Source organism: Podarcis raffonei, chromosome 2, assembly GCF_027172205.1.
Source record: "Podarcis raffonei isolate rPodRaf1 chromosome 2, rPodRaf1.pri, whole genome shotgun sequence".
NCBI classification, from domain to species: Eukaryota; Metazoa; Chordata; class Lepidosauria; order Squamata; family Lacertidae; genus Podarcis; species Podarcis raffonei.
The window spans coordinates 105,037,872-105,065,187 of NC_070603.1; the positions used below are offsets into that span (position 1 = coordinate 105,037,872).

At 45.3% G+C, this 27,316-nt stretch overlaps 1 protein-coding gene across 4 annotated transcripts; it reads left to right on the forward strand.

Moving 5' to 3' along the window:
* Positions 1–549: 549 nt before the first annotated feature.
* ACOX2 (acyl-CoA oxidase 2) lies at positions 550–27,107 on the forward strand. 4 transcript variants are annotated; one of them, XM_053378373.1, is made up of 16 exons: positions 550–770; positions 1,357–1,426; positions 3,024–3,202; positions 4,040–4,202; positions 6,846–6,997; positions 7,730–7,837; positions 9,558–9,677; positions 10,854–10,969; positions 11,487–11,659; positions 12,939–13,101; positions 14,429–14,619; positions 17,057–17,218; positions 18,819–18,924; positions 20,382–20,599; positions 23,390–23,522; positions 26,682–27,107. In XM_053378373.1, exons 3-16 carry the CDS (start codon positions 3,043–3,045, stop codon positions 26,742–26,744), a joined length of 2,028 nt encoding a protein of 675 aa, XP_053234348.1. In that variant the 5' UTR covers positions 550–770; positions 1,357–1,426; positions 3,024–3,042; the 3' UTR covers positions 26,745–27,107. The 4 variants fall into 4 exon arrangements, with proteins under 4 accessions (XP_053234348.1, XP_053234349.1, XP_053234350.1 ...); XM_053378374.1 differs by having other exon boundaries at positions 3,042–3,202; XM_053378375.1 differs by lacking the exon at positions 1,357–1,426.
* The last annotated feature ends 209 nt before the right edge of the window (positions 27,108–27,316 follow it).

The window sequence follows — 27,316 nt, forward strand, 5'->3', positions numbered from 1 at the left end:
GTTTAATTTTTTGGGGGGGGGCCAAGAGAGTGAGGCCCTAAGCCATAGCCAGTGCCGAGGGCCTTCTGGCGGTTCCCTCCCTGCAAGAAGCAGTTTCAGGGAACCAGGCAGAGGGCCTTCTCGGTGGTGGCACCCGCCCTGTGGAACACCCTCCCTTCAGATGTCAAGGAGAACAACAACTACCAGACTTTTAGAAGACATCTGAAGGCAGCCCTGTTTAGGGAAGCTTTTAATGTTTGATGCATTACTGTTTTTTAATATTCTGTTGGAAGCTGCCCAGAGTGGCTGGGGAAACCCAGCCAGATGGGAGGGGTATAAATAAATAAATTATTATCATCATCATCATCATCATCATCATCATCATTATTATACATAAATCCAGCACTGCTTGGTTGAGAGCATTTAGGCGAGGATGGAGTTAAGCATAAAGCTTTGATTTCATCATCTGTTACATGAGGATGAACTCTGATCCTGTTAACAGTGACAACCCCTCTGATCTGAGAAGGCAAAAAAAAAAAAAGCTTTCTTGGCGTTCTTCCTCTGTTCCCGGGAGCAGCTCGCCATTCCGGCCAGGAGAAGGCGGTGGCGACACGCGTCTGCTCGCTCAGCCAGTACGATAGAGACGGGGAAGAAAACACCATAGACGTGCATATGCAAAGAAGGGGGGAAAAGAGCATTCAAACTTAGCAAGGCGCTCGGCAGTGGAAGTCTTTCCGTCCGCTGCTCGGATCAGGAAATAGCCTTGCGAGGGTTCCCCTTTGCGAAGGGCGGTAAGTCACTTTGCACGACCCACGTGTGCGTTGGGGGAGGGGGACCAGAGCTGTCAACCTTTCCCTTTCTAAAAGGGAAATTCCCTTATTCCGAATAGGATTCCTCGCAAGAAAAGTTGACAGCTATGAGGGGGACCTGGCTGGAGCTGGACTCGCTTTCCTGGGAGTTAAACCCCCACACCACACCCCGCCCCCGAATTCGGTGGGACTTTAACTTCTCGGTAGACTCTCCCGGCTGAGTTCACTTTGCCTGTCGGAAACGGTAGAGGTTTCACGGGAGGTTTTTAAGCATCTGTCACGGGTGCTTTAGTTGAGATGCGTGCATTGCAGGGGGCTGGACTAGATGACCGCCAGGATCCCCCCTCCAACTGTACCGTTCTATTAATTTCTGATTGTGAGCGTGAATGGCCACACAGTGATCACCGCCCGTACTTTTCCGCACTACATTTCCTCCCTTCCGCCCTGTTTACAACCCAGCAACGCTCAAAAACCCACACCTGCAACTCGGGATGACGTTGCATGCATCTGATGGAGGGCGATTTAGTCCAGGGATGCCTATACAGTATAAATTTGTTCAACTTTAAAGGTGCCACGAGGGTCTTCGCTGGATATCGCCCGGGTTGTTCCTGTCTGAGACGTTTCTTTTGAGATCAGAGGTAGGGAAATTCCCCTATCAGTTTTATAGAAAGTGCGATTTTAAGGAAAGGCTTACTATTGCAAAATAATAATTCGCAGCTTTGAAAATGTTTAACCCATGTTCGGCGTGCGCAGAAGGAAAAACACGTTCCTTGGGATGTGCAAGCACAGGCATTAAATTTGTTGTGCAAGAGGGTACAGTGTGAGATCTACAGCTGCAATCAGCACAAAGTTTGAGGTTTTGCAATAACTCCTGTGTCCTTAGGTACAAAGCTGAGGTTTAATGCACCGTGCCAAGGAAATGGGGGGGGGATGAGAGGCAAAGTAAGTACACTTGGCTTTATAAAGAGGGCAGATCTCCCCAGCCCCCCAGGAACTATTAATTCACAACAGCTTAAAATAGGGTTTGCAGAATGTAGATTGTGATCTACTGGTAGATCTTTGGTTTGCAATAGATCAGCAAGGATTCTGACTGCCAATTGTTTAATAGCTGCAACAGCAAAAATCCACCCCCCCCTCCAAAAAAAAGGTTGATGAAATGAAGGTTGGGGACCAGGAGTCAATTTTTTGTGTGTGAGAGGACTGGAAAATCAGTTCCGGTTCTGAAAACAAATTCCTGGGCTGAACATATGCTCAGAGGCACCGTGGTACTCAAGTCTCTCTCTCCTTACCACTGTTTTGCACTGTTGTTGGATCTTTGAGTTCTGTTATTCTCCTGCAGATGGTATTGAGAGGCATGGAGACCTATGATCCCAGTGGTGGCATATTTAATAATAAGAATATTATTATTATTATTATTATTATCAACAACAACAACAATTTTATTATTTATACCCCGCCCACCTGGCTGGGTTTCCCCAACCACTCTGTGCAGCTCCCAACAGAATATTAAAACACGATAAACTTCATAACTACCAGCTGCTAGTTAGTACCCATGAATTTTTCCAGTCCCCTTTCAAACCTAGTGGCCAGTAGGTCATTGGTGATTTCTGCAGCTGGGCACACGTTCAAGGGATCTCAGTGTTTCAGCCAATGATTATAAACAGGGGTCAGCAAACTTTTTCAGCAGGGGGCTAGTCCACTGTCCCTCAGACCTGGTGGGGGGCCGGACTGTATTTTTTTGGGGGGGGAATGAATGAATTCCTATGCCCCACAAATACCCGAGATGCATTTTAAATAAAAGCACACATTCTACTCATATAAAAACACCAGGCAGGCCCCACAAATACCCCAGAGATGTATTTTAAATAAAAGGACACATTCTACTTATGTAAAAACACACTGATTCCCGGACTGTCCACAGGCCGGATTGAGAAGGCGATTGGGCCAGATCCAGCCCCCCGGGCCTTAGTTTGCCTACCCATGATTATAATTATGAGCAGGCTCTTCCCAGATTAGCATATTCTCAAGGTGGTGCCAATTGATTTAAAGGTGTGCTCACAGAGCACAATCCTGTGCACATTTGCTCAGAAGTAAAGTGCACATGGGGCTGTGTTGATAGCCATTCAAGGGCCGTCTTAAAGAAGCATCAGTTCTGCAGACAAGAATATAAAACCCCACAACTTCATTATAAGACTTCTGCAAATGCTCAGTAACTAATTTCCTCTGTCTCTTCAGCATTCCACCAACGTTTAGAATGGCATCGTGGAATGCAAATAAAAACATCCAGAATTCCACTAGACAAATTGTGAACCCTGACCTTGACATTGAAAGAAAAACGGCCTCCTTCAGTGTTGAACGACTGACCAATATACTAGATGGAGGTGCTGAAAAGACACAGATGCGGAGGACAGTAGGTAAGTCATCCACATGGAAATAAGTATTTGTGTTAGTTTGAACGTTGACGATATGGTATTTTAAATGCTTCCCCAACTATGCATTGTTTACCTTTTGGTGTATCCTCCTTCGCAGCGCTTAAAAACAATTTTTGGAGCTGCATAATTTTGTTTGCAACAAAAGGCGTAGCCAAACCAATTGTATTTTTTGCAGTCTTCAGAAACTGGACTGGTGAGACGATTGATTTTAAAGAGGCTCTTCCAGCATGACCTGTTCATTGCACATTCATCCTGATTAAGTTTGTGCAAAAGCTAAAACAGTGGTTGTGCAAGAACCTTGAACCTGGTCCAGTAATGTATGAACAGCTAGCACAAGCTTTTAAGCACTGGAATTAACATGCAAGCAGTAGTCTGTCCCCCATCTACTTGTATGTATTAAATGATGGTGGATTTCATACAAGTTGTCAGCAGGCTGGACTAAGATGGCCTTTTGGGTCACCCCCCGACTCAGCGATTTTGTGAAGAAGTACCTTAGGCTAATGTGAATGGCCTGGAGGTTTCTGCTGCATTGTAAAATGCTATAGATCAGGCTTCCTCAACCTCGGCCCTCCAGATGTTTTGAGACTACAATTCCCATCATCCCTGACCACTGGTCCTGCTAGCTAGGGATCATGGGAGTTGTAGGCCAAAAACATCTGGAGGGCCGAGGTTGAAGAAGCCTGCTATAGATGCTTCACTGCCAGAACTGCATTTTCTTCTGTAAATCTCGTAGTGAACATCAGTGTAATTGCAGCTTGGTTTCCCTGTGTGTGATTCCTGTGCCTCGGCCTGCTTAAAGGATCGTTGTGTACTCTGCAGAAGCCATGATCCAGAGTGATCCGGTGTTCAGCCTAGAAAACCAGTACTTCATGAGCCAGAATGAAAGATACGAAGATGCTGTCAGGAAGTCCGTTCACCTCTCAAAGAAGGCGGCTGAAATGGGATGGGCAACAGGCGGACCTGAACTGGATTACTGCCGCAGGTGATTTGAAAACAATAAAATGCTGCTAGAATTGTATTTTAGCTGTCTTAAAAAAGTGCCTGCTTTCTCCTAAGCTAGGTGAGGCGGCCTGCTACAGTCAAGGGAAATCTCTGGCTTCCGAGAGAGTGTGCGAATTTGTGGCAGACAGAATTGCCTGTTGTGGATGCTATACCTTTTCAGAGTTGAGAGGACGCCACATCTGATTTGAAAATTTACCTATAATTTTATTATTTTTGTAAGCTGCTGTGAGGTTTTGTTCGGTTACAATCAATGTTTCTAAATGCACAAAGGAGCAGTTAGGACCATATTGCCTCGTTCTGGGCTGCCGTAGAATGTGAAAGGGTTTGGGTTCAGGTTCAAAAAGCACAGGGGAAAAGGAAATGTATGAGGGGAGAGCTTGAGCACAGTAGTTCAGGCACCTGTGACTTCAACATCGGCATCATGCGATATAGGGATTCCCTTGCACTTGATCTGGAAACGGCAATTAGTGCAGAAAGTGAGCGAGAATGAGACCCTGTCAGCATGTCACCTGGCTGTTCAGAAAACTGCACTGGATGCTGATTGGTTACTGGGCCAGGTTCAAGGTGTTAGTATTAGCATATAAAGGCCATAGCATCTTAGGATCAGCTTACTTGATGGGTCACCTTAACCCATATAAGCCCACTGGACCCCTTCATTCCTCAGAATGGGCACTGTTGCAGGTTCTATGCAATATTAGACCTATACTTGCAATAAATAAGTCTATCTCCTAGTGTGGCAGCACCTGCACATTGGAACTCCCTGCCTGTCAAACATCAGGCAGCCTCCTTCACTGTACCCTTTTCGGTGTTTGCTAAGGACATTTTTGTTCCTGCAAGCCTATCTGGACACCTAGAAGCTGACATGTACTTCAATCTATGTTTAGCTTAATTATTGATTTTAATTCTATTTAATTTATTTATTTTTTAAGAAAACACCTACTTTTGACTTCATTACCGTTTTGTTTTTCGTAAACCGCTTAGAGGTTCTAGTTGCAATCAGGGTGGTGTATAAATTTAAGCACCTGAACAGAAAGTAAGGTTGCAGCCTTAATTTTGCTTACTTGGAAGTACACCTTGTTGAATTAAGTAGGGACTTACTTTTGAGTACACATGGTTAGCTATGTGATGATGGGAAACCCAAAGGACACCCTCCAGCCCCCACTCTCTAATAACGACGACAACTTTATATGCCACTTTATATGAGTGGCTTCCGACAAACCATAAAACCACAGTAAAACATCAAACATTAAAAACTTCCCTTTACGGGGATGGCTTCAAGTGTCTTCTAAAAGTCAGATACAGTGGACGCTCGGGTTGCGAATGTGATCCGTGCGGGAAGCACATTCACAACCCGCAGCATTCGCAACCCGCAGCGGCGCACGCACGGGTCATGATTCAGCGCTTCTGTGCATGCGCAAAGCGTGATTTAGCACTTCTGTGCATGCATGACCGCCAAAACCCGGAAGTAACCCATTCTGGTACTTCCGGGTTTCAGCGGTCTGTAACCTGAAAACGCAAGGTATGACTGTACTTGCTTGACTGTTTGACAGCTGACAGGAGGGCGTTCCACAGGGCGGGGGACACCACTACCGAGAAGGCCCTCTGCTGGGTTCCCTGCAACCGCACTTCTTGCAGTGAGGGAACTGCTCAGAGGTGGACACTCAGTATCTGGGCTGAACGATGGGGGTGGAGGTGCTCCTTCACGTATACAAGGCCAAAACTCCCCCCTTCCCTGCTCTTGGGATTTTCCCTAGCCCGCCCCCCTCACTGACTCTGCTCCATACCTTCTGTGGTTGCCAGGTTAGAACATGTCCTTGAACTATGCTAATGCCTCTTAATTGCCTATACTGGTTGTAAAGAGCTCAGACATCTGCATAATTGGCATGTAGCCTACTGCATACAGGTGAAAGTTCCATCCACTGCTCCACCCATTGTGTGTGTGTGTGTGTGTGTGTTTGTTTGTTGCTGGCCATGCTCACCACTGACACCTAACCCTTGAGCTGAAAAAAGCCCCTTTTGCCTTTCTGTGCACACTTACTGTAAGTCTGTTTGCATCAGACGGCACGGTAGAACTGTACTGTAGACGCCAGCGAGGTCAAATATATATTGTTCTGTATTTGGGGGAGCCCCTTGGATTTCGGGAATGAGTTAGCGAGGGTTGTTGATGGCTTTTGTGGGCAAACCGAACAAACGAGTAATGTTAGGCCATGTTGACTGGCTATTTCAAAATGTGCCTTTCTAACTTGATCTAAAAAAGTTAGATAAAGAAATCCTACAGAGTAGACAAAAAATACTTATAAAAATGTATAAATTATCAAATAATGTACAAATAGATCAAGAAATTAAAAGTAAGAATATGTTAAGGTGGGAACAAGATTTAGGTTATGAAATTGAATACAAAGACTGGGTTAAATTTTGGACAAAATGTGCTTTTTATCAGCCGTATCTATCAGGGAGCAGTACGGCACAAGACAGGTGTTGTGAAGTTAAATGCCCTGCTGAAATGTCACGTTCTCCATTGATGTTATCGCCCTGCGCTTTGCAATTTTGCATTTCTGCGCAGGGATCATACACTTAGGGACTAAGATCAAGGAGATGACAGGAATTGTATATCCTTTTGCAGGGTTCTTTCTGCCAACCTGGCGTTCAACGTCCATGTGGTCTTTGTTAAGAGCCTTATGGGGTTGGCCACAGACGAACAGCTTGCTAAGTGGCTCCCTTTGGCAGAAAAGTTTTACATCGTAGGGACCTATGCCCAGACCGAACTGGGTCACGGTAAGTTTCCTAACTTATTGTGGCTCTTAGGGCCAGAATCCATCCAAACACCACAATGTCAACTTCCACTGTGCTAATGGGGCCCTAATGTAGCAATTGCTCCAGAGCAGTTGTGGGGAACTTTTGCTGTCAACCCCCCAGGTCTGAGTCCAGGCAGCTGCAGCTGGCATTTTACCTTGCAGCATAGTGGACAGCTGACCACCCAGAGGACTCCGACCATTGGCAATTGTCTGGCAGTGCTTTAGGGGCTCTGATCCTGAAGGCCACAAGAAGAAAATGGCTAGTAGTCTAAAACTGTCAAGTTCAACACCTGAGTTTTGATTGCAGGGAAGATCCCTATTTTTTGTTTTCGTTTTTTGAAAGACAGCTGGAGAACAGAGGTCATGGGGAAATGGGGTTAGCCACACTCAGGGTTTTTTTCCCCCCAGCCGGAACTTGCCGGAACTCAGTTCCGGCAACCCTCAGGTGGGCGCAATTGCCATTATAAGAGAACAAGGAAGGCGTCCATGGTGATTTTGGGCACCTGTTTTTCTAGAAAAATAGCACGGGCTACACTGACCCTGAGTCAAGGAAGCCCCAAATTAAAAATTGAGTTGCCTGTGAGGGTGGAGCTTGCTTACCAAAAAAGGAGAAGTTGGACCCAGTCTTGAGAACAGCACAGCTGACTAGTGAATGTGGAATCTGCTGGTGGTCTTGCGATGCTCTGAGAAACCGTGTTCTTTGTTATTAAAGGAACTTACCTTCGGGGATTGGAGACAACAGCCACCTTTGATGCTGCGACACAGGAGTTTGTTCTCAACACGCCAAGCATATCTGCCATGAAGTGGTGGCCGGGAGATTGTAGGTAGCAAACACACTCAGGGGTGGGGCCTTTTCGTTCGTTCTGTGCTTTCGTTGTTTCCGAAATCTTTAAAGGGTGTGTTATAGCTGAGTGTTTTAAAAGTGTAAGTGGAACACTATGAATGAATCCACTTGGGAAATGTACAGAGGAAAACCTGCTTTCCATTTGCTGCATTTCAGCAGGAAAACACTGGTTTTCCTGGGGTAAGCGCCAGGACAGAAAACAAAACAAAAAACCATTGCTTCCGCACAGAGCTTTGAATCCCAGATCTGTGTCTAGACATGCAGGAAGTCCAGATGAACCCAGAGTCCCTTCCCAAACACCTGGTTACTTGTCTTCCCAATCTGCATTTTATATTCAGCTTTGAGTATTGTCGATGCTGGAATATAAAGGTATCATAGTAACCGCACTTGGAATACTGTGTACGATTCCAGACACCCTACCTGAAAAAGGAGATTGTGAGCGTTAAAATCAAGATGTGGAAAATATGGAAACAACGAGGAGAGGCAGGACTGAGATTTGGAGATACAGTGGTATCTCGGGTTACATACGCTTCAGGTTACAGACTCCACTAACCCAGAAACAGTACCTCGGGTTAAGAACTTTGCTTCAGGATGAGAACAGAAATTGTGCTCCGGCGGTGCGGCAGCATCAGGAGGCCCCATTAGCTAAAGTGGTGCTTCAGCTTAAGAATAGTTTCAGGTTAAGAACGGACCTCCAGAACAAATTAAGTACTTAACCTGAGGTACCACTGTATGCTTCAAGGTCTAGACTATGGGAAGTCCCGAAAAATTAATAATTATAATTTGGATGATAATTTGGTCTTTTTTGTTTTAGTTTTTTTAGTTTAATTGGATTATGATTTGATATGTTATTTGGATGTTTTTTATTAGAAAATAATAAAAATGATTTAACAACAACAACAAAAAGGAGATTGTGTAGCTGGAAAGGGTTTGCAAAAGGGCAACCAAAATGATTGGGGGGGATGGGAGCAGGTTTTCCTGTGAGGAAAGGTTGCAACATTTTTAGGGAGAAATCAAGTAGCAGGGAACAGCCTAGCTGTGCATAACATTATGTATAATGTAGAGAAAGTAGATAAGAGAAAAGTTTTCTCTTTAAGAGAGGTTTAGAGAAATTAATGGAGAATAAGACTGTCAGTAGTTCCTTGCTACATAGGCTATATTCTCATGTCATTGTATCTGGGAATGGCAGGTGAAGAGAATTGCTCTTGCACTCACAGGCCTTTGGCCTCATCCAATAATAATATTACTTATACCCCACTCATCCGGCTGGGCCTCCCCAGCTACTCTGGATGGTTTCCAGCAGAACATTAAAAGCATAATAAAACATCAAACATTAAAAACTTTCCTAAACAGGGCTGCCTTAAGGTGTCTTCTAAAAGTCAGATAGTTGTTTATTTCCTTGACATCTGATGGGAGGGTGTTCCATAGGGTAGGTGCCACCACCGAGAAGGCCCTCTGCCTGGTTCCCCGTAACCTCACTTCTCACAGTGAGGGAACCTCCAGAAGGCCCTCGGAGCTGGACCTCCATGTCCGGGCTGAACGATGGGGGTAGAGATGCTCCTTCAGGTATACAGGGCCAAGGCTGTTTAGGGCTTTAAAGGTCAGCACCAACACTTTGAACAGGGCTGTTCTTACGTTCTGAAAACGCCGCTTAACTTTTTGAGGAATTGATGACTTATTTTTCTCACCCTTACAGTGGGACGAACGGCGACCCATGCTGTGGTCTTTGCTCAGCTTTACCTGAAAGGAAAGTCGTATGGCATGCATCCCTTCATGGTGCAGATCCGCAGCCTCCGAGATCATTCTCTGGAACCAGGTGACTTACTCCAGAGAGTCCCGAGACGATTCTACTGGGTGGTGTTTTTTTATCTGTTTCAAGCTTGCCAATGCTGGGCTTTGACCATCAGAAACAGGGGTGCCTTGAGATCAGTGGTGCCATCAGGGCAGGCTTGGGAGGCAGACATAGAAACATAGAATTGGAGAGTTGAATGGGATCCTAAGGCTCAATCTAGTTCAACCCCCTGCAATCGCAATCTTGGGCCCCTCTCATCAGAATAAGCAAAGGGGCCTCTAAATGCAAAAATAAATCTGGCTTCCAGCATTATTTTTAAGGTCAGAAAAATGCTTTCATGTTGTCATGTGGTTCAGATATTTTCATCACTTTTGGGGCTGTGCCTAAATAATAATAATAATAATAATAATAATAATAGTGAAAAATTAAAAAATAAATGGAGAGAAGAATAGCAGAGTTCATCAGACACCATTACAGACAGAAATACATTAGCCAATCTATTAAAATATTATTGACAGGTGCAAAAAATGAGGGGGTGCAAAGAAGGTGGACAGAATAAGGAAGAATATTTAGGAGGCAAGGGTGTCCGGCTTACCACCATTTGAAGGTACAGTGGTACCTCGGGTTACATATGCTTCAGGTTACAGACTCCGCTAACCCAGAAATATTACCTCGGGTTAAGAACTTTGCTTCAGGATGAGAACAGAAATCGTGATCCAGCGGCGCAGCAGCAGCAGGAGGCCCCATAGGCTAAAGTGGTCTTCAGGTTAAAAACAGTTTCAGGTTAAGAACGGACCTCCGGAACGAATTAAGTATTTAACCCGAGGTACCACTGTAATGTCTGTAGTCCTATACATGCTTACTTGGGAGTAAAGTCCCATTTGTCTCAATGGGGTATTCTGCTGAGTAGACAAGCATAGACTTGCGCTGTAAGTGAAGTAGTACATACTGCCGTCTAATTTGGGGGGATTAATAAAAAAGAGTTCATAGATTTTTCAGTGCTTTTTGTTGGGCAGAAGAAACGTGTGCTTTCAGTGGTAGGCATAAGACCATTAAGTCCAGAGTCTGTTGTTACCTAACCACGTCACTGTGCAGAATGCTGGGTTATGTATCCTGATTTCCAAAACAGACTTGTGGAAAATCTGCATAATCTTTTAAACCTACCTGTCTGTCTGAATCCTTGCTTGTTTTGCTCCATAGGAGTAACTGCAGGGGATATTGGTCCCAAAATGAGCTTTGAAAATGTTGACAATGGCTTTCTCTTGCTGAAGAATGTTCGGATTCCAAGGGAAAACATGCTGGCCAAGTTCTCTCAGGTAAACTTACCTGTGGATATCAAACAGGTTTCATCAGTTGCACCATAGCAAAGGCCTCTAGTTATTCTCTCATGTGTGGAATTTCATATGGAATCTATCAGGTGGTGAAGACAGAATGTCAAGAATCTTCATGAACTTTCATTCTCTTTTTTCATTTTTTAAAAGAGACTAGTCCTCATGGTAATCGAGGAATGTTTGAAAATAGTGCTTTTTCTCTTATTTCATTTTTTAAAAGAGACTAGTCCTCATGGTAATCGAGGAATGTTTGAAAATAGTGTTTTAAATGAGGGGCTAGTAGTCATATTTTGATAAAAGTGCTGTGGGTGATAGCACAAAATGGCTGCCATGGGCAGCAAAAAAAGAGGTGACAGAGAAACGGGTGACAGGAACGGAGGGGGAACACTGTCTGGAAGACATTTGCAGAGTCTGTAAATGCTTCAGAGTTCTGAGTCCTGGACTTAAATTTTGCTTCTGCTAACACACATCTCTTTTTTTATTATTATTTCACAATTTCCAGGTCCTGCCAGATGGCCGGTATATGAAAAAAGGATCTGCACAAATTAACTACCTTACTATGATTGTGGTTCGTGTCCTCATGCTTCAGAATGAAGTTGTCCCCAATCTGATGAAGGCATGCACCATTGCAATCCGATATTCCGCAGTGCGCCGGCAGTCTGAGTTAAAGCCCGGGTATGGCAGGAATTGAGGCTTTGGCTCCAGGCAGGGATGCATTAAATGTCCTGCTTCTCTGTTGACTATTTTTATTATTGCTTTCCTGTTTTCACACCAACTCTCGGTGTTCCGGCCACTAATCCCCACCCCTTGTTTTCTTGATACAGCTACTTAAACTATTAAGCAAGCAGATGAATTTGCAAATGTTGAAGAGGCAGTGAAGCTGATGGAGCCAGGAGTGGGGTGGGGGCCAAAAAAAAGGGATGGGTGGGAAACTAGTGTGAGGGATTGGGTGCCCCAAGGGTCCTGAAAGACCTACATTGGCTCCCAGTACGTTTCCAAGCACAATTCAAAGTGTTGGTGCTGACCTTTAAAGCCCTAAATGGCCTCGGCCCAGTATACCTGAAGGAGCATCTCCACCCCCATCGCTCAGCCTGGACACTGAGGTCCAGCTCCTAGGGCCTTCTGGAGGTTCCCTCACTGCGAGAAGCAAAGTTACAGGGAACCAGGCAGAGGGCCTTCTCAGTGGTGGCACCCTCCCTGTGGAACACCCTTCCTTCAGATGTCAAGGAGATAAATAACGATACAAGTTTTAGAAGACATCTGAAGGCAGCCCTGTTTCGGGAAGTTTTTAATGTATTTTTAATCTTTGTTGGAAGCCGCCCAGAGTTTCCTATTCAGTTGGGGTGACCATGTCTCTTTGTCTCAATATGTTCTTCCTCCTTCTGTGACCACAGATACCTGGCTGTGTGTTCATGCTGTCTCAGAATTTATTTCAGGTCAGGAAAGACACAAAGATAGAGGGAAGCCAGGATTGTCTGTGTGTGTATATTAAGGCTATCGAAAACAGCCTCTGCTTAAATCTGGTTCACTACCATTGTCTTTATTTTAAAGGTGTTAGAATGTCCATGTGCAGACTTCAAGTTACCTCCATGTATTTTGACAAGGGATGTTTCCTGGAATGGGACTCATGTCTGTGGCTTCCACTAGGGCAAAAACTTACTTGAATCAGCCCGTCTACCTGCCACATGGCCACCGCTGGCCCCCTAAGCTAGTCAGGTGGAAAATGCTGTCCTGTTAACATTGGAATAACATCTCACTGCTAAGCCGGTCACCACCTGTGAGTGGATGTTTTTGGGGCAAGTGGTTGGGTCAATTCGTGAGACAGAAATTGGCCGCTCTGTGCTGGCTTCCCAGAATGAAAGAGGAAATGCAAAATGAAAACCCCTTCAGGTAAATGGAGGCTATTCATTTGCCATTCGTTTTGGATAATCTGCAAATTTTTCTCCCCCCTCAGTGACCGGGAGGCAAAGATTCTTGACTATCAGACCCAGCAACAGAAGCTTCTCCCTCAGCTGGCAACTGCCTATGCCTTTTACTTCGTTGCAAAATATCTGCGGGACTTCTTTGACAGGGGCTACATGGAAACCAAAGAAGGAAAGTTTGACTTGCTCCCTGAGGTAACGTGAAGAAAGATAAGCAATATGCTTTCAAGCCTTCCTTTAGAAACCTTTAAACTTTGAAAGGTGGGTAATAAAACAAACAAATGATCAGAAGAAGAAACCCAGAAGATTTTGAAATCTTTTTTAAAAAAGAAAAGAAGAATCAGGAAGAGGGCTACGTCATACATATATCCGCATTGCTTGATTTGCAATCGGATGTGTGAGGTGATATTTATCTACATTTTCTTTAAAAATATTTACATGCAAAGCCCATCCAAAGCCGTTTACAACAATAAAAACTCTCCCCCTCCATATAGAATATTAGTAAAACAATGCTAAAAACAATCCACAAGAATAAAACAGACTAAGAAAAAGTAACAGTTTATTTTAAAAGTGACACAAGTGGTGTGGCTGCTGCAGGCTTTCCCTCCTCAACTGATGTGTTTTTTCTCCTCAACTGACAAACCTGCTTGTAATAACCTGTTGGAGCTGATTTTAGATATGCAGGAAAGGCAAGTGTTACATTCACTTCGGACTGTGCTGTTTCAAGCTCTGGGTGTTGGCAAAGCCGAGTGCCTCTCCCACATTTCCAAAAACAACACTCGCTAGATGTGGAAAGCTAGACGGAAACCTTTGCTCCTGAGGTATTTCCCTTTTCACATGCAGGGTTCATTCAAACATGCATCACCACATTACAAACACACTTGCCATCTTGAAATGGTAGAGTTTCAGGGGAGCATGTACTCAGCGCCGTCCTCGTGACTGAATTATCAAGTGAATTTTACCTTTGTGGGAATCTGCAGTTTCAGGGTTTAGTTCAGGGACAGTCACTGCAATGCCCTCCAGATGCCGTTGGACGTTCCTGACCATTGACCATGCTGTCTGGGTCTGAGGGGAGCCAGAATCCACCAACATCCAGAGGCCGCCATGTTGGATATTCCCAGTATCATTGATATGTGGCTAATTCCATAAATACAAACCAGAGTTTCTGACGTTGCACAAAATCCAGTCAAAATCCAGCACTTTTGAGGCCTCGCTGGTGTCCAGTAACAGGTCTTAATTGGTTTTAACTGACTCCCACAAGAATCAACAAAACTTGCTCTAGCCGCTGTAGAGCACTGTCATAGTTTATTCTTTGGTCTGATCGCAAATAAGTTTTGTAACCTATCCCAAGAATTTAGGACAGGTAACACTCCCGCAGCCATAAAAGATGACCTATGAATTTAAGCTGAGGAGGAGGATAATAGGAAAGGATATAAGCCTACAGACATTTCATACGTCACTGGTCCAGAGAAATGCAGAAGTGGTCCTCTCTTAACACTCTTCTTTCTGCCTTAATTCACAGCTTCATGCTCTTGCTGCAGGAATTAAAGTCATCGCTACAGACTACTGCTCAGCCGGAGTAGAGATTTGTCGGAAGGCCTGTGGGGGCCACGGCTACTCTCTTCTCAGCGGCCTGCCTTCCTTATTCAGCAGGCAGGTGGCTGGTTGCACCTATGAGGGGGAAAACACTGTCCTCCTCTTGCAGACAGCCAGGTAACTGCACTGACTATCCAAATCTGTCTTCCATCTTGCTTCCGAGGCCCTTGCCAAAGCCACTTTAGATATCAGAAGCTTTTCAATGATATGTTTCACGGTTTATTTTCATGAACTGAGTTAGACCTTAATTGTTTAATCAGATTATTTGTATTTTGTCTGTTACTTTGTAAGGTAAAGGTAAAGGGACTCCTGACCATTAGGTCCATTCGTGACCGATTCTGGGGTTGCGGTGCTCATCTTGCTTTATTGGCTGAGGGAGTCAGCGTACAGCTTCCAGGTCATGTGGCCAGCATGACTAAGCCGCTTCTGGTGAACCAGAGCAGCGCACGGAAACGCCGTTTACCTTCCCACCGGAGCGGTACCTATTTATCTACTTGCACTTTGACGTGCTTTCGAACTGCTAGGTTGGCAGGAGCAGGGACCGAGCAACAGGAGCTCACCCATCACGGGGATTCGAACCCGACCTTCTGATTGGAAAGTCCTAGGCTCTGTGGTTTAACCCACAGCGCCACTCGCATCCATCCCAATCTCCTTGTATTTGTATTGTTACTTTGCACTGTACCTTGAAACTCTACCACAGACCACAGACATTTCATATGTCACCGGTCCATTTTCTGAAATTTGGAAAGTACAGTTCTCTACATGAGAACTGAAAACACCTAAAAAAACCTACTTGAAACTAGGCAGCCAAAGTTGTTGTGTCCCAAGCAACATCGTGCTGATTTATTTAAGGGAGTGCTTGACACTCCAAAATTCTGAAATGATGAGCTCCAAACTCAGCAGTTGGGAGAAACTGACATGCATTGCATCCTTTTTTTAGGTGTTTACAGTTCTCATGTAGAGAACTGTACATTCCAATTCAGGGCACATTCCAATTGCTCAGCGGTCAATGCTGTTGAAGTGTATTTTGCAGCCCACCTTCTGTGAGGGAAGGGGAAGTTGTCATTTTGGCCAGAACTAAAACCTCTCGCAAGCTCAAGAAACAGGATTTCCAAATTTCAGAAAATAGAAGGATTACATAATTTGGTTGTTGTTGTTGTGCCTGGGGACTAAGATAAGGATTAAGGAAAGATAGTGGTGTGTGAGACGTTATGGGCCGAAAATCAGGATATGCAGTGCTCAAGTGTTCAGGTGTAACTCTTCTATCTTCTGCAGACTCTGACTGGCAGAAGAATGAGTGGAAGAATGATTGACAGTGGAGGAATGGAGTCAAATGTTGGGTGGAGCTACGAGTGAGTGATAGGCAGATAACACCACTCTAGGATTATTTTTAATGAAGAGTGGGATTAGAAATCACTTAAGCGAATTGAGCGTTGATTAGAAAATGACAGTTGGCTGACTGCAAGAGACAGAAAGAAATGGAGAATGAGATGAAAGAGACAGGCAAACAGAGAGCAAGCAACTGTAAAAGAGGATAGCTGTTTTTGAAATACCATTGAATCTTCTGTATGCAATAACTGCTTGTTCTGGATGTTGTGTTCCTTAATCAATTGTCTGCTTAGCATTTAAACTGTGTTCTGGTCTGGGTGGATTCTAAGGTCCATACGTCTCATCCTGCGTGGCTTGTGCAGATGTATTTGGGTAAGAATATAAAGGGAGAGGCCTGCTGGTGGCAGCAGGTATTTTGTGGGAAGTCTGTACTCTGTAGAGTCTTTGAGTGACTAATCTAGTGACCTCCTGGGGGTGGGCCTTTGTAGGAGACTCTGGAATAGTGATCCTGACAAATAGATTTTTTGTGTTTTCTCTGCCAACAAGTAGGGTTGCAAACCCAGCACACTTAAGAATGCAAGATAGAGATGCTGAGGATTCTGCAGCAGAGTCAATATCCTGAGATATAGCCATGATGCATGTTCTTAAATGGGATGCGGGTGGCACTGGGTTAAACCACAGAGCCTAGGACTTGCTGATCAGAAGGTCGACGGTTCGAATCCCCGCAGTGGGGTGAGCTCCCGTTGCTCGGTCCCTGCTCCTGCCAACCTAGCAGTTTGAAAGCACCTCACAGTGCAAGTAGATAAATAGGTACCGCTCCGGCGGGAAGGTAAACAGCGTTTCCGTGCGCTGCTCTGGTTCACCAGAAGCAGCTTAGTCATGCTGGCCACATGACCCAGAAAAACTGTCTGTGGACAAACGTCAGCTCCCTCGGCCAATAAAGCGAGATGAGCACCGCAACCCCAGAGTCGGCCATGACTGGACCTCAGGGTCAGGGGTCCCTTTACCTTTACCTTTATGTTCTTAAATATCTTTCTCCCCCTGACCTGCCTATTAACTATCCTGTTTTCCAGTTATTTGTATCATGAGTCGTACAGAAACGTTGCCTTATCTGTGGCCCTGCTTTTTAACCGCTGAAAAATAAGTGTTTGGAAACAAGGGGCCTAGTTCAGCAAATGCCTCTGGGATGAGGATGTGGCTCAGTTTTCATTTTCTTTGTCATTAGGTTTCTGATCAAGTGCCTTGGGATGGCACAAAGCGGCCAGCCTCTTCCTTCATCAGTGGCTTACCTGACTTCTGAAAGCTTTGGAAAATGCCAAGCCCAGGGAAAGAGAGACTTCCTCAATCCTGACGTTTACATTGAAGCTTACAGGCACAGAGCATTCAGGTTGGCACAGAGATGCTGGAACCCAACAGTTTTGCTTGGGTGATTTTTTGGGGGGGGGGGCGATTTCTTGCAAGTCCCATCTTAAAGGCACAGGATGATAAACAACAGGAGATCAAATAAGGTGTAATCGTGATCAGGGAAGGCTGTGGGCCAAGTTGTATCAGTCTAACCTACCTCACGGGGTTGTTTTGTGATCTTACAATTGCTCCTCCAAACTCCCTTGATGAAGGGCTGATTACATAAGCCCTATTTGAAGGCTGAAAGTTTGTGTTCCCCGTGACCCTGAAATTACTAGTTGAATGTGTTAACTGTTTTTAGAATGCTTTTTAAAATGGTTTATATCAGGGATTCTCGAACCACCAGTGAACTGCGAGTTTAATTCAGGCAGTTTGTGGCATGGCTGCATTAAAAACATATATTATTTTTTTTAATTGTCTTTTTATTGCTTCTTTCGTTTCTTATGTTGTATTTTATCATGTTACAATTTCAAATCTATGGGGTGCAAACAGGTAATGCAATAAAATGCAATTTAAGAGCAAGAGGCAAATGTTCTGAACGCAGGATAAATTCATCATATAACAGGGGACTTATTTGTACCGTATTTTTCGCTCTATAAGATGCACCAGACCATAAGACACACCTAGTTTTTGGAGGAGGAAAACAAGAAAAAAAATATTCTGAATCCCAGCAGCCAGAACAGCAAGAGGGATCGCTGTGCAGCAAGCCCTCTTGCAGTTCTGGCTTCAGCGATAGCTGCGCAGCCTGCATTCGCTCCATAAGACGCACACACATTTCCCCTTACTTTTTAGGAGGGGGGAAAGTGTGTCTTATAGAGCGAAAAATACGGTAATCTAGAAGCGGGGTAAGAACTTCTGTGGAGAGAGGCTGGTACGTGTGCATATTGCCCAAGCTATACATTCATCAAAACAGGGTGGTAGAGTTCTTAGGTGGTAGAAGTAGGGATTGCCATCACTTTAGGCCACATGACTTTTTGAAAAAAAAAGCTCCAACATTTTTTTCTAAGAGCTGTTTTAATTTGCATGGAGTTGTTTTTGTGCTTTACATCATGGACCATTCAAAACTGGTGAAGACACCTGCATGATACAGCCCAGATTTCTGCCACCTTCATTCTCCCCCATGTGCAGACCAGACCTTTGTTTCTGCCATTTAGATGCATTTTTTTTAAATAGCCATAAATATTTGCAAAATTGTTGACAGTTTTTTGGGTGTCTATAATAGCTACTGAAGGAGCGTCTCTACCCCTATCATTCAGCCCGGACATGGAGGTCCAGCTCCGAGGGCCTTTTGGCGGTTCCCTCACTGCGAGAAGTGAGGTTACAGGGAACCAGGCAGAGGGCCTTCTCGGTGGTGGCGCCCACCCTGTGAAATGCCCTCCCATCAGATTTCAAGGAAATAAACAACTATCTGACTTTTGGAAGACATCTGAAGGAAGCCCTGTTTAGGGAAGTTTTTAATGTTTGATGTTTTGTTGTGTTTTTAATATTCTGTTGGGAGCCGCCCAGAGTGGCTGGGGAAACCCAGCCAGATGGGTGTGTTATAAATAATAAATTACTATTATTATTTTAATCTTTCCCTACAGAGTTGCAAGAAACGCAGCTGTGAAACTCCAGGGTTTGGTTCAGCAGGGAATGGCACAGCACGACGCTTGGAACAGGTGCTCTGTCCAACTTGCCCAGGCTGCCATGGTTGGTAAAAACTTTGTAGCTTCACCCACTACTGGCTCTTCTGCCAGGAATCCTGTCTCGTAAACTGCACTTGAAAAATTAAGCCAATAATAATAATAATAATAATAATAATACAGAACATCATATTGCGTTGCATCCAGATCCCATTTTTAAAAAGCCCTGTTTTGTATAAGAACATGATACTGATGTTTCTAGGTCTAAGCAGCACCTTGTTAAAGGAGGAGGGGCTAACCTTTGACCCTCAAGATCTTGCTGGACTTCATCTCCCATAATCCCTGGCGACTGATCATTCTGGCCGGGAATGATAGGAGTTGAATCCAGCAAATTCTGGGGGAGTCTTTTCGTAAACCGCTTTGAGGTTATTTATTTTATTTTTAAACAATCCAGTAGTCTATACATTTTATGAAACGGATAAATAAAAATAACCTTACCTGGAGATGCCAAGGATTGAAATGGGCGCCCTCAGATGATCTTCCCCTGAGCTACGACTTTCCCTAAATGGGTGTGTGTAGTGATGAACAGTAGAAAGAACTGACGAGAGACCATTTTGTCTCACTGTAAATCGATTTGGGACTTTCTGCTGTGGGGAGCGATGCATAAATTCAGTCCACCTAACCCAGCTCAGGATTTATTTTAAGAGTTGTGGAAGCAAGACCCCATAATAGACAGAGTAGTGGAGTGGGGGTTTTGGGAAAGGAGTGAGGAACGGATTTGCAGGCTTATGCCTTTGCTGTGGAAACACAGGCATGCCAGACACAGCCCCCAGTCATGTGGGAGCACATTGAAGAGAATCAGCTTCCACTCAGCTGGGGGCTGAGTCTGAAAGGCACTGCGGTCACCTTGATATTGGGGTCATATCCGCACCAGGCATTTAAAGCCCTCTTCCCACAAAGAAACCTGGGATCTGTCGTATGCTGAGAGTTGTTAGGAGACCTGTCACAGAACCATGTTCGAATCCCCATGATGGGGTGAGCTCCCATTGCTCTGTCCCAGCTCCTGCCAACCTAGCAGTTTGAAAGCACACCAGTGCAAGTAGATAAGTAGGTACTGCTGCGGCGGGAAGGTAAATGGCATTTCCATGCGTTCTGGTTTCCGTCACGGAGTCCCGTTGTGCCAGAAGCAGTTCAGTCATGCTGGCCACATGACCCGGAAACCTGTCTGTGGACAAACACCGGCTCCCTCGGCCTGAAAGCAAGATGAGCGCCTCACCCCACAGTCGCTTTTGACTGGACTTAACCATCCAGGGATCCTTAACCTTTTTTACCTTTATAACGGTGCTGTGACCTCTAACAATTAGGCTGGAGACAATTCCTGGCAGCTGTGACCTTGAAATGAGAAAGCACATAGCCCAGGAGTGGAACCAGGTTCCACAATGCCAACACTTCTCCCCCCCCCCCAAGGCGAGTTATCGCGCAGAGGTGAATGGTGCTTGCTTCTAGCTGTTTTTACTTTGCCAGGCTCACAGCCAATACATCGTGGTGGAAAAAATTGTCAAAGCGCTGGAGGCGTTTGGAAAAGAGGCTGCCATCCAGAGGGTCCTTAAGCATCTCTGCGACCTCTATGCCCTGCATGGGATCTTCTCTGACTTGGGAGACTTTGTGCAGGATGGCTACCTTTCTTCAAAGCAATCTGACATGGTGACCGAATCGTACCTGGATCTCCTGGCTGTCGTTCGGTGAGGTTGTCCTCTTTTTCTGCTAAGGGCTTAATGCCATTGGTTCCATGTTTGGAACATACGTTGTGTAGTAACAGTCATTAAACAATACTGTATATGAAACTAGCAAGCTGCCCGACATTAGGATGGGTGAAGAAGGAGACTCACAGAACTACAATTCCCAGAGTTCCTGGGAAGAGGGATGGAATGCTGAACCATTCTGAGAATTGTAGCTCCGTGAAGGGAATAGGGGTCTTCCTAACATCTGTCAGCATCCTTAAGAAACTTCAGTTCCCAGGATTCTTTGGGGCTCAAGTGGTTTAGGATTGCTTTAAATGTATGTGGCCTTTGTCAATTTGGTAAGTTTGAATGGCATTGAAGCTACAAAGCCATTATTCACCCATCAAATAGAAAATGTCTCTTTGACCTTTTGGTCAGTTTCCTACTCCGATGACGTCTCTTGTGGCTTATCAAGATCTTGTCTGTTTTTAATAAAAACAATCAGATAAAGATATTGCAATAAGCGTTGGCGTTCCTGCTGGTTCTGAAGTTTTGAAAAGCGCAGAAGCCGCGACCTCTCCGTTTCCCAACGGAAGCGGATGCCTCAGCACCGTCGGGTGGTTTTGATTCAAAATCAGCTACGTGGGCTTATTAAAGAAGTCAGAAATATTTACTCTAAAGACTTTTATCAAATCGCTTCCAATAAGGAGGGTGACTATGATGTCGTGACTTCACCACGAAGCGTAAAAGCATTAAAAGATAAAGCTATCGTTTGCATGCCATTAACGGATTATCTTCGGGGTTTACCTTGGTGGATTGAAATTAAAGAGACACAATCTGTAACCGATAGATGGTAAAGTAAATTGTTCTGCTGGCTCCCCTGTGAAACTTACATTTTCTTATTATTTTCAATTATCCCATGTGTATCCCCTTTCATTTGTCTGGGATCACAATATATCTACCCAGCACAGAATAACACTACAGGGTTCATTCTGGGTTATAAAACCCAAAGCAACGGGTGCCCCTGGATATCAAAATAGTATCTTCCATACCTAGCTCTGAGAACAGATTTATTTGTGCAGTCAATAGACAAATTGATTATCTAGCGATGGAGGTAGATATAGCCAAAAGATGTAAATAAGAAGGCAGTAAGGACAGTCTCCTGTCAGACCACCCAACCTACCAGATATTTTGGCCTACAATTACTGTACTTTTCCATGTATAAGACTAGGGTTTTTTACTTTAAAATTATGTGGGAAACTGTGGGTCGTCTTATACACGGGGCATTCTCCCCCCTGTTTTCTTAAATTGGAGTCCCTAAAAATGGGTGTCTTATACACGGAAAAATACGGTAGTTCATTTATGAGAGGGGTAGGGAACTTATAGCCATCCTGCTGTGGCTGAATCACAGTTCCCATTATCCCCAACCATTGGCCCTCCTGGCTGGAGCTGATAGGAACTGGGAGCCCAATAACACCTGGCAGGCCACAGACCTGTGCTCCCTGATTGACAATGCCATTTGATCTAGACTACCGCAATGCGCTTTACATGGAACAGCCCTTGAAGGCTGTTTGAAAACTTCACTCAGGTAGCCAGCACAGGGCCACCCGGATTTTACAGACTACAAGCTTACCTTTGTGCTAAATGACTATGGGAACAAAAGAGAAAGCACCTCGCTCCAGTTTTGGCTGACTTGCACTGACAGCCAATTTGCCTGCAGTCCAGTTCAGGATCTTGGCACTTCCTTCGAAGCTGTAAATGTTCTAGGTCCTGCTTTAAAAGGGGGACTCCTTCTGTCTTTGTCTTCATTAGCCAAATTATCAGCATTGCAGCCCTGCTCGTGCTGTAGTAGGATATTGCTAGAATCCTAGAATTGTGGAGGTGGAAGGGATGCCAAGGGACATCTAGTCCAAGCCCTTGAGATGCAGGAATCTCAACTAGATCATACATGACAGATGGCCATCCAACCTCTGCTTAAAAACCTCCAAGGAAGGAGAGTCTACCACCTCCAGAGGGAGACCGTTCCACTGTTGAACAGCTCTTACTCTCAGAAAGTTCTTCGTGATGTTTAGACGGAACCTCCTTCCTTGTAACTTGAATCCTTTGGTTGAGGTCCTCCAGAGCAGGAGAAAACAAGCTTGCTCCATCTTCCATGTGACAGCCCTTTAGATATTTGTAGATGGCCATCATATCCCATTCTGCCAGGACACTGAGGTCCAGCGCTGAGGGCCTTCTGACGGTTCCCTCGCTGCGAGAAGCCAAGTTACAGGGAACCAGGCAGAGGGCCTTCTTGGTAGTGGCGCCCGCCCTGTGGAACGCCCTCCCACCAGATGTCAAAGAGAAAAACAACTACCAGACTTTTAGAAGACATCTGAAGCCAGCGCTGTTTAGGGAAGCTTTTAATGTTTGGTGGACTATTGTATTTTAATATTCTGTTGGAAGCCACCCAGAGTGGCTGGGGAAACCCAGCCAGATGGGCGGGGTATAAATAATAAATTATTATAATATTATTATTATTATCCCCTCTCAGTCTCCTCTTTTCCAGGCTAAATATGCCCAGCTCCTTCAACCGTTTCTCATTGATCAATTTGGTCACCCTGCTCTACACACATTGCAGCATTTCAATATCCTCCTTAAATTGTGGTGCCCAGAACTGGACAGAGTTAATGTTTATGCTGCAGAAGGAACAAAAAAAACTTTCTGGCACTTCTAGGGTACAGAGCAAGTATTAGGGGTTTTATTTGGTTTTTATGGAGTAGAAATTGTGACTCGTATATTGGGGCTCATTAAGATTCCTTTGCTCTTTTTCAGGAAAGATGCTGTGCCCTTAGTGGATGCATTTGATTTCTCAGACGCAAATTTAAATTCAGCCCTTGGCTGCTACGATGGTCAAGCCTATCAGAGGCTTTACGAGTGGGCCAAGAAGTCACCAACCAACCATCAGGTGAGAACAGCGCATGCCAAAGTCAACAAGCAGCCAGACAACTTAAAGGAGAGGCCTATCAGTGCTTCCCCGTTTAACGTGAATTAATTGTCATGCTGCACTAAAGGTAAAGGGACCCCTGACCATTAGGTCCAGTCGTGGACAACTCTGGGGTTGCGGCGTTCATCTTGCTTTATTGGCCGAGGGAGCTGGCGTACAGCTTCCGGGTCATGTGGCCAGCATGACTGAGCTGCTTCTGGCGAACCAGAGCAGCACACGGAAACTCTGTTTACCTTCCCGCCGGAGTGGTACCTACCGTATTTTTTGCTCTATAAGATGCACCAGACCACAAGACGCACCTAGTTTTTGGAGGAGGAAAACAAGAAAAAAAATATTCTGAATATCCCTCTTGCTGTTCTGGCTTCTGGGATAGCTGCGCAGCCTGCATTCACTCCATAAGACGCACACACATTTCCCCTTACTTTTTAGGAGGGAAAAAGTGAGTCTTATAGAGCAAAAAATACGGTTTTTATCAACTTGCTCTTTGACGTGCTTTCTAACTGCTAGGTTGGCAGGAGCAGGGACCGAGCAACGGGAGCTCACCCCGTCGCGGGATTCGAACCGCCGACCTTCTGATCGGCAAGTCCTAGGCTCTGTGGTTTAACCCACAGCGCATCCCGCGTCCCCTGTCATGCTGCACTAGAGCAGGGCAAAGCCTGCTTTCCATACTGAGCCGAAATAAAATTTAATTATGGGAAGCACAGACTATGCAGACTGAGCACAAATTAAACATTTGCGTTCAATTTGCATAACTTAATGCATATTAGCATTCCACAATGCATAGTTTGGATTCGCACGGTGCAGAATTCTGGACTGTTGTGACAGATTTAGCCCAAAATACAAGCAGCCCTGAGCATCGTAAACAGTAGATGGAACAGGGCAGGGAAGTGTTAACTGGAGCCAAAAAGTGCAGGGGGGAAAGTGAGTTTGGGGTGGTTCGGGGCAAGCTTTACTTTTAGGGGAGGGCTGACTGGAGCTTTGGAGAAGGCGGGGGAAATAAGGAGAGTTGAGGGGTGATATGGCATTAGCCACACACAAAAAAGAGCAGAGAGTAAAAAGAACACAGATCAGCTGATTAACAGAAAGATGGAGAAATAGAAAGAGATGAGAATTGAGGCACAGTTATATATAAAGGATTGTGTGTGCTCCACAATGCTGCGCAGAAAGGTGAGGGGGCACACCAAATTTGCTATGGGGCACATGTATTTTTAGGAAAGGCAATTTTCTAGCTCTAGCGACTGCAGGGAGAAGCATGAATGTACGTTGTCAGCATCTAACAAGCTTCAGCGCCGCAGTGGGAGCTTAATAGGACTCCCAGCAGCCAACAGGGTGAGCTGTTCCTTGGATTCCTCCCCCCCCCCAACCAGCAAAACCAGAATCACAGGGAAGCCAAAGAGGGGCACAGCTCTTGACTAAAATCAGAGGGAGAAATGGAGCAGCAGTTGTGGGTTTCCTGAAACCATGATTCAAGAACTTGAGGATACATTCTGCAAAATAGGGAAATCATCTGCACGATTTGCTTAACTGTGCACTTAATAGAATCCAGGTTTTATTGCTGCAGAGTTTGGGCACAGGTATTAGTAATGTCGGTAAAATGCAGGCATGTTTCTCTCTTGCATATCTGCAAGGGAGAAGGAGACAGCTCAGTGCAGAGCCCTGCTTATATGCAAGGCTCAGGAGCCTGACCCTGATGCACTTGAAAGCTGTGTTCCTCCTGAGGGCCTTAGGAGGACACAGGTGGCATGCTCCTAGTGGCAGAAAGGGGAGATAGAGCAGGAAGAGGCGTCAGTAGTCTAAAAGAGCACTATTTAGGAGCTCTAGTGTGGTGTAGTGGTTCGAGTGCTGGACTAGGACCTGGGAGACCAGGGTTCAAATCCCCACTTGGCCACGGAGCTCACTGGGTGACCTTGGGAGTCAGTCACCGCCTCTCAGCCTAACCTACCTCACAGGGGTGTTGTGGGGGATTAGATGAGGAGGGGCAGAACCATGTATGCCACCTTGAGCTCCTTAAGAGAAAAGCAGCAAATAAGTAATAGGCAATTGCTTTGCTAGCAGGTGCAGGAAGGGCTGGTCTTGGCAAAATAATGCTTAGCACTTTGTTGTTGTTTAGTCGTGTCTGACTCTTCATGACCCCATGGACCAGAGCACGCCAGGCACTCCTGTCTTCCACTGCCTCCCGCAGTTTGGTCAAACTCATGCTGGTAGCTTCAAGAACACTGTCCAACCATCTCGTCCACTGTCATCCCCTTCTCCTTGTGCCCTCCATCTTTCCCAACATCCGGGTCTTTTCCAGGGAGTCTTCTCTTCTCATGAGGTGGCCAAAGTATTGGAGCCTCAGCTTCACGATCTGTCCTTCCACTGAGCACTCAGGACTGATTTCCTTCAGAATAGAGAGGTTTGAGAGTCCACGGGACTCCAACACCATTATTCAAAAGCATCAATTCTTCGGCGATCAGCCTTCTTTATGGTCCAGCTCTCACTTCCATACATCACTACTGGGAAAACCATAGCTTTTACTATATGGACCTTTGTTGGCAAGGTGATCTCTCTGCTTTTTAAGATGCTGTCTAGGTTTGTCATTGCTTTTCTCCCAAGAAGCAGGCATCTTTTAATTTCATGACTGCTGTCACCATCTGCAGTGATCATGGAGCCCAAGAAAGTAAAATCTCTCACTGCCTCCATTTCTTCACCTTCTATTTGCCACGAGGTGATGGGACCAGTGGCCATGATCTTCGTTTTTTTAATGTTGAGCTTCAGACCATATTTTGCGCTCTCATCTTTCACCCTCATTAAGAGGTTCTTTAATTCCTCCTCAGCACTTACTGAGCATTATTAGGTGATGTGTGTGGCCTGCATCTTAGCCGCTGCAGGAACACACTGTGCATAAGCATGTCTTCCTACAGCGCCTTTTCCAAACATGACCTTCATACTGGTTCCATTGCTGAACTCTGCAGCTGGACAAGAGCCCATAAGTCCTGCCTTTACCCTGTTCAGTCTTGACACTAAAGAAGGACGCACAGGGTTAGACAGGAAGTTGACTCCTCCACAATGGCTTCTGTTTTCTGTCCTGAGTAGCTGACTATCTATGCGATTGACACTCACTTTCTGTCTCCCCAACAGGACAACCAGATTTTTGAGACGTATTTGAAGCCGCTTTTCCGGAACGCCCTGTCCAAGCTGTGAAAGGAGGAAATGAAGCAGAGAGGCAGCCCCTCCCCCCCCCCCCGCCCCCTGCTGCTCTCAAAGCAACACCGACGTTTATTGATTAATGTAAACCCATAAAATGTAGCGGCCGACTGCCTTTTGAGTCTTGTCCATCAAAACATTCTCTTGAGTTTTCCTGGCAAGCGGAAGGCAGCCAGCGAATCTGAACAATTTGCTTTGGTGGTGGGGAGATGCATTTTAACTTCACCAAATAAGCCAAGTTTTATTTTATTTCGCTGTGCACAGCAGCTCTTGCTGACAAGGTATGTGCCAGCCCAGTCCACCGGAATTACTGCCATGAGATCAGTCCACCAGCCGTTTTAGGGCTGGGATTGGGGAACCTGTGGCAGCTCCCATCATACGTGACCATTGGTCATGCTGACCAGAGCTAGGAGGAGCGCCACAATCCCCTCCCTTGCTTTAGGATCCGGACCAGGACCCAGGGGGTAACAGTTATACAGAACCCCCTAGAGAGTCAGTGTGGTGTAGTGGTTAAGAGCAGTGGACTCGTAATCTGGTGAACCAGGTTCGCATCCCCGCTCCTCCACATG

Bases quoted from the DNA above. Each gene is read 5' to 3' on its own strand.
- ACOX2 (XM_053378373.1), top strand. From the start codon at position 3,043: ATGGCATCGTGGAATGCAAATAAAAACATCCAGAATTCCACTAGACAA. The intron at 11,660-12,938 runs GTATGGCAGGAA...CTCCCCCCTCAG, and splicing joins CAGTCTGAGTTAAAGCCCGG to TGACCGGGAGGCAAAGATTC. The intron at 18,925-20,381 runs GTTGGTAAAAAC...TTACTTTGCCAG, and splicing joins AACTTGCCCAGGCTGCCATG to GCTCACAGCCAATACATCGT.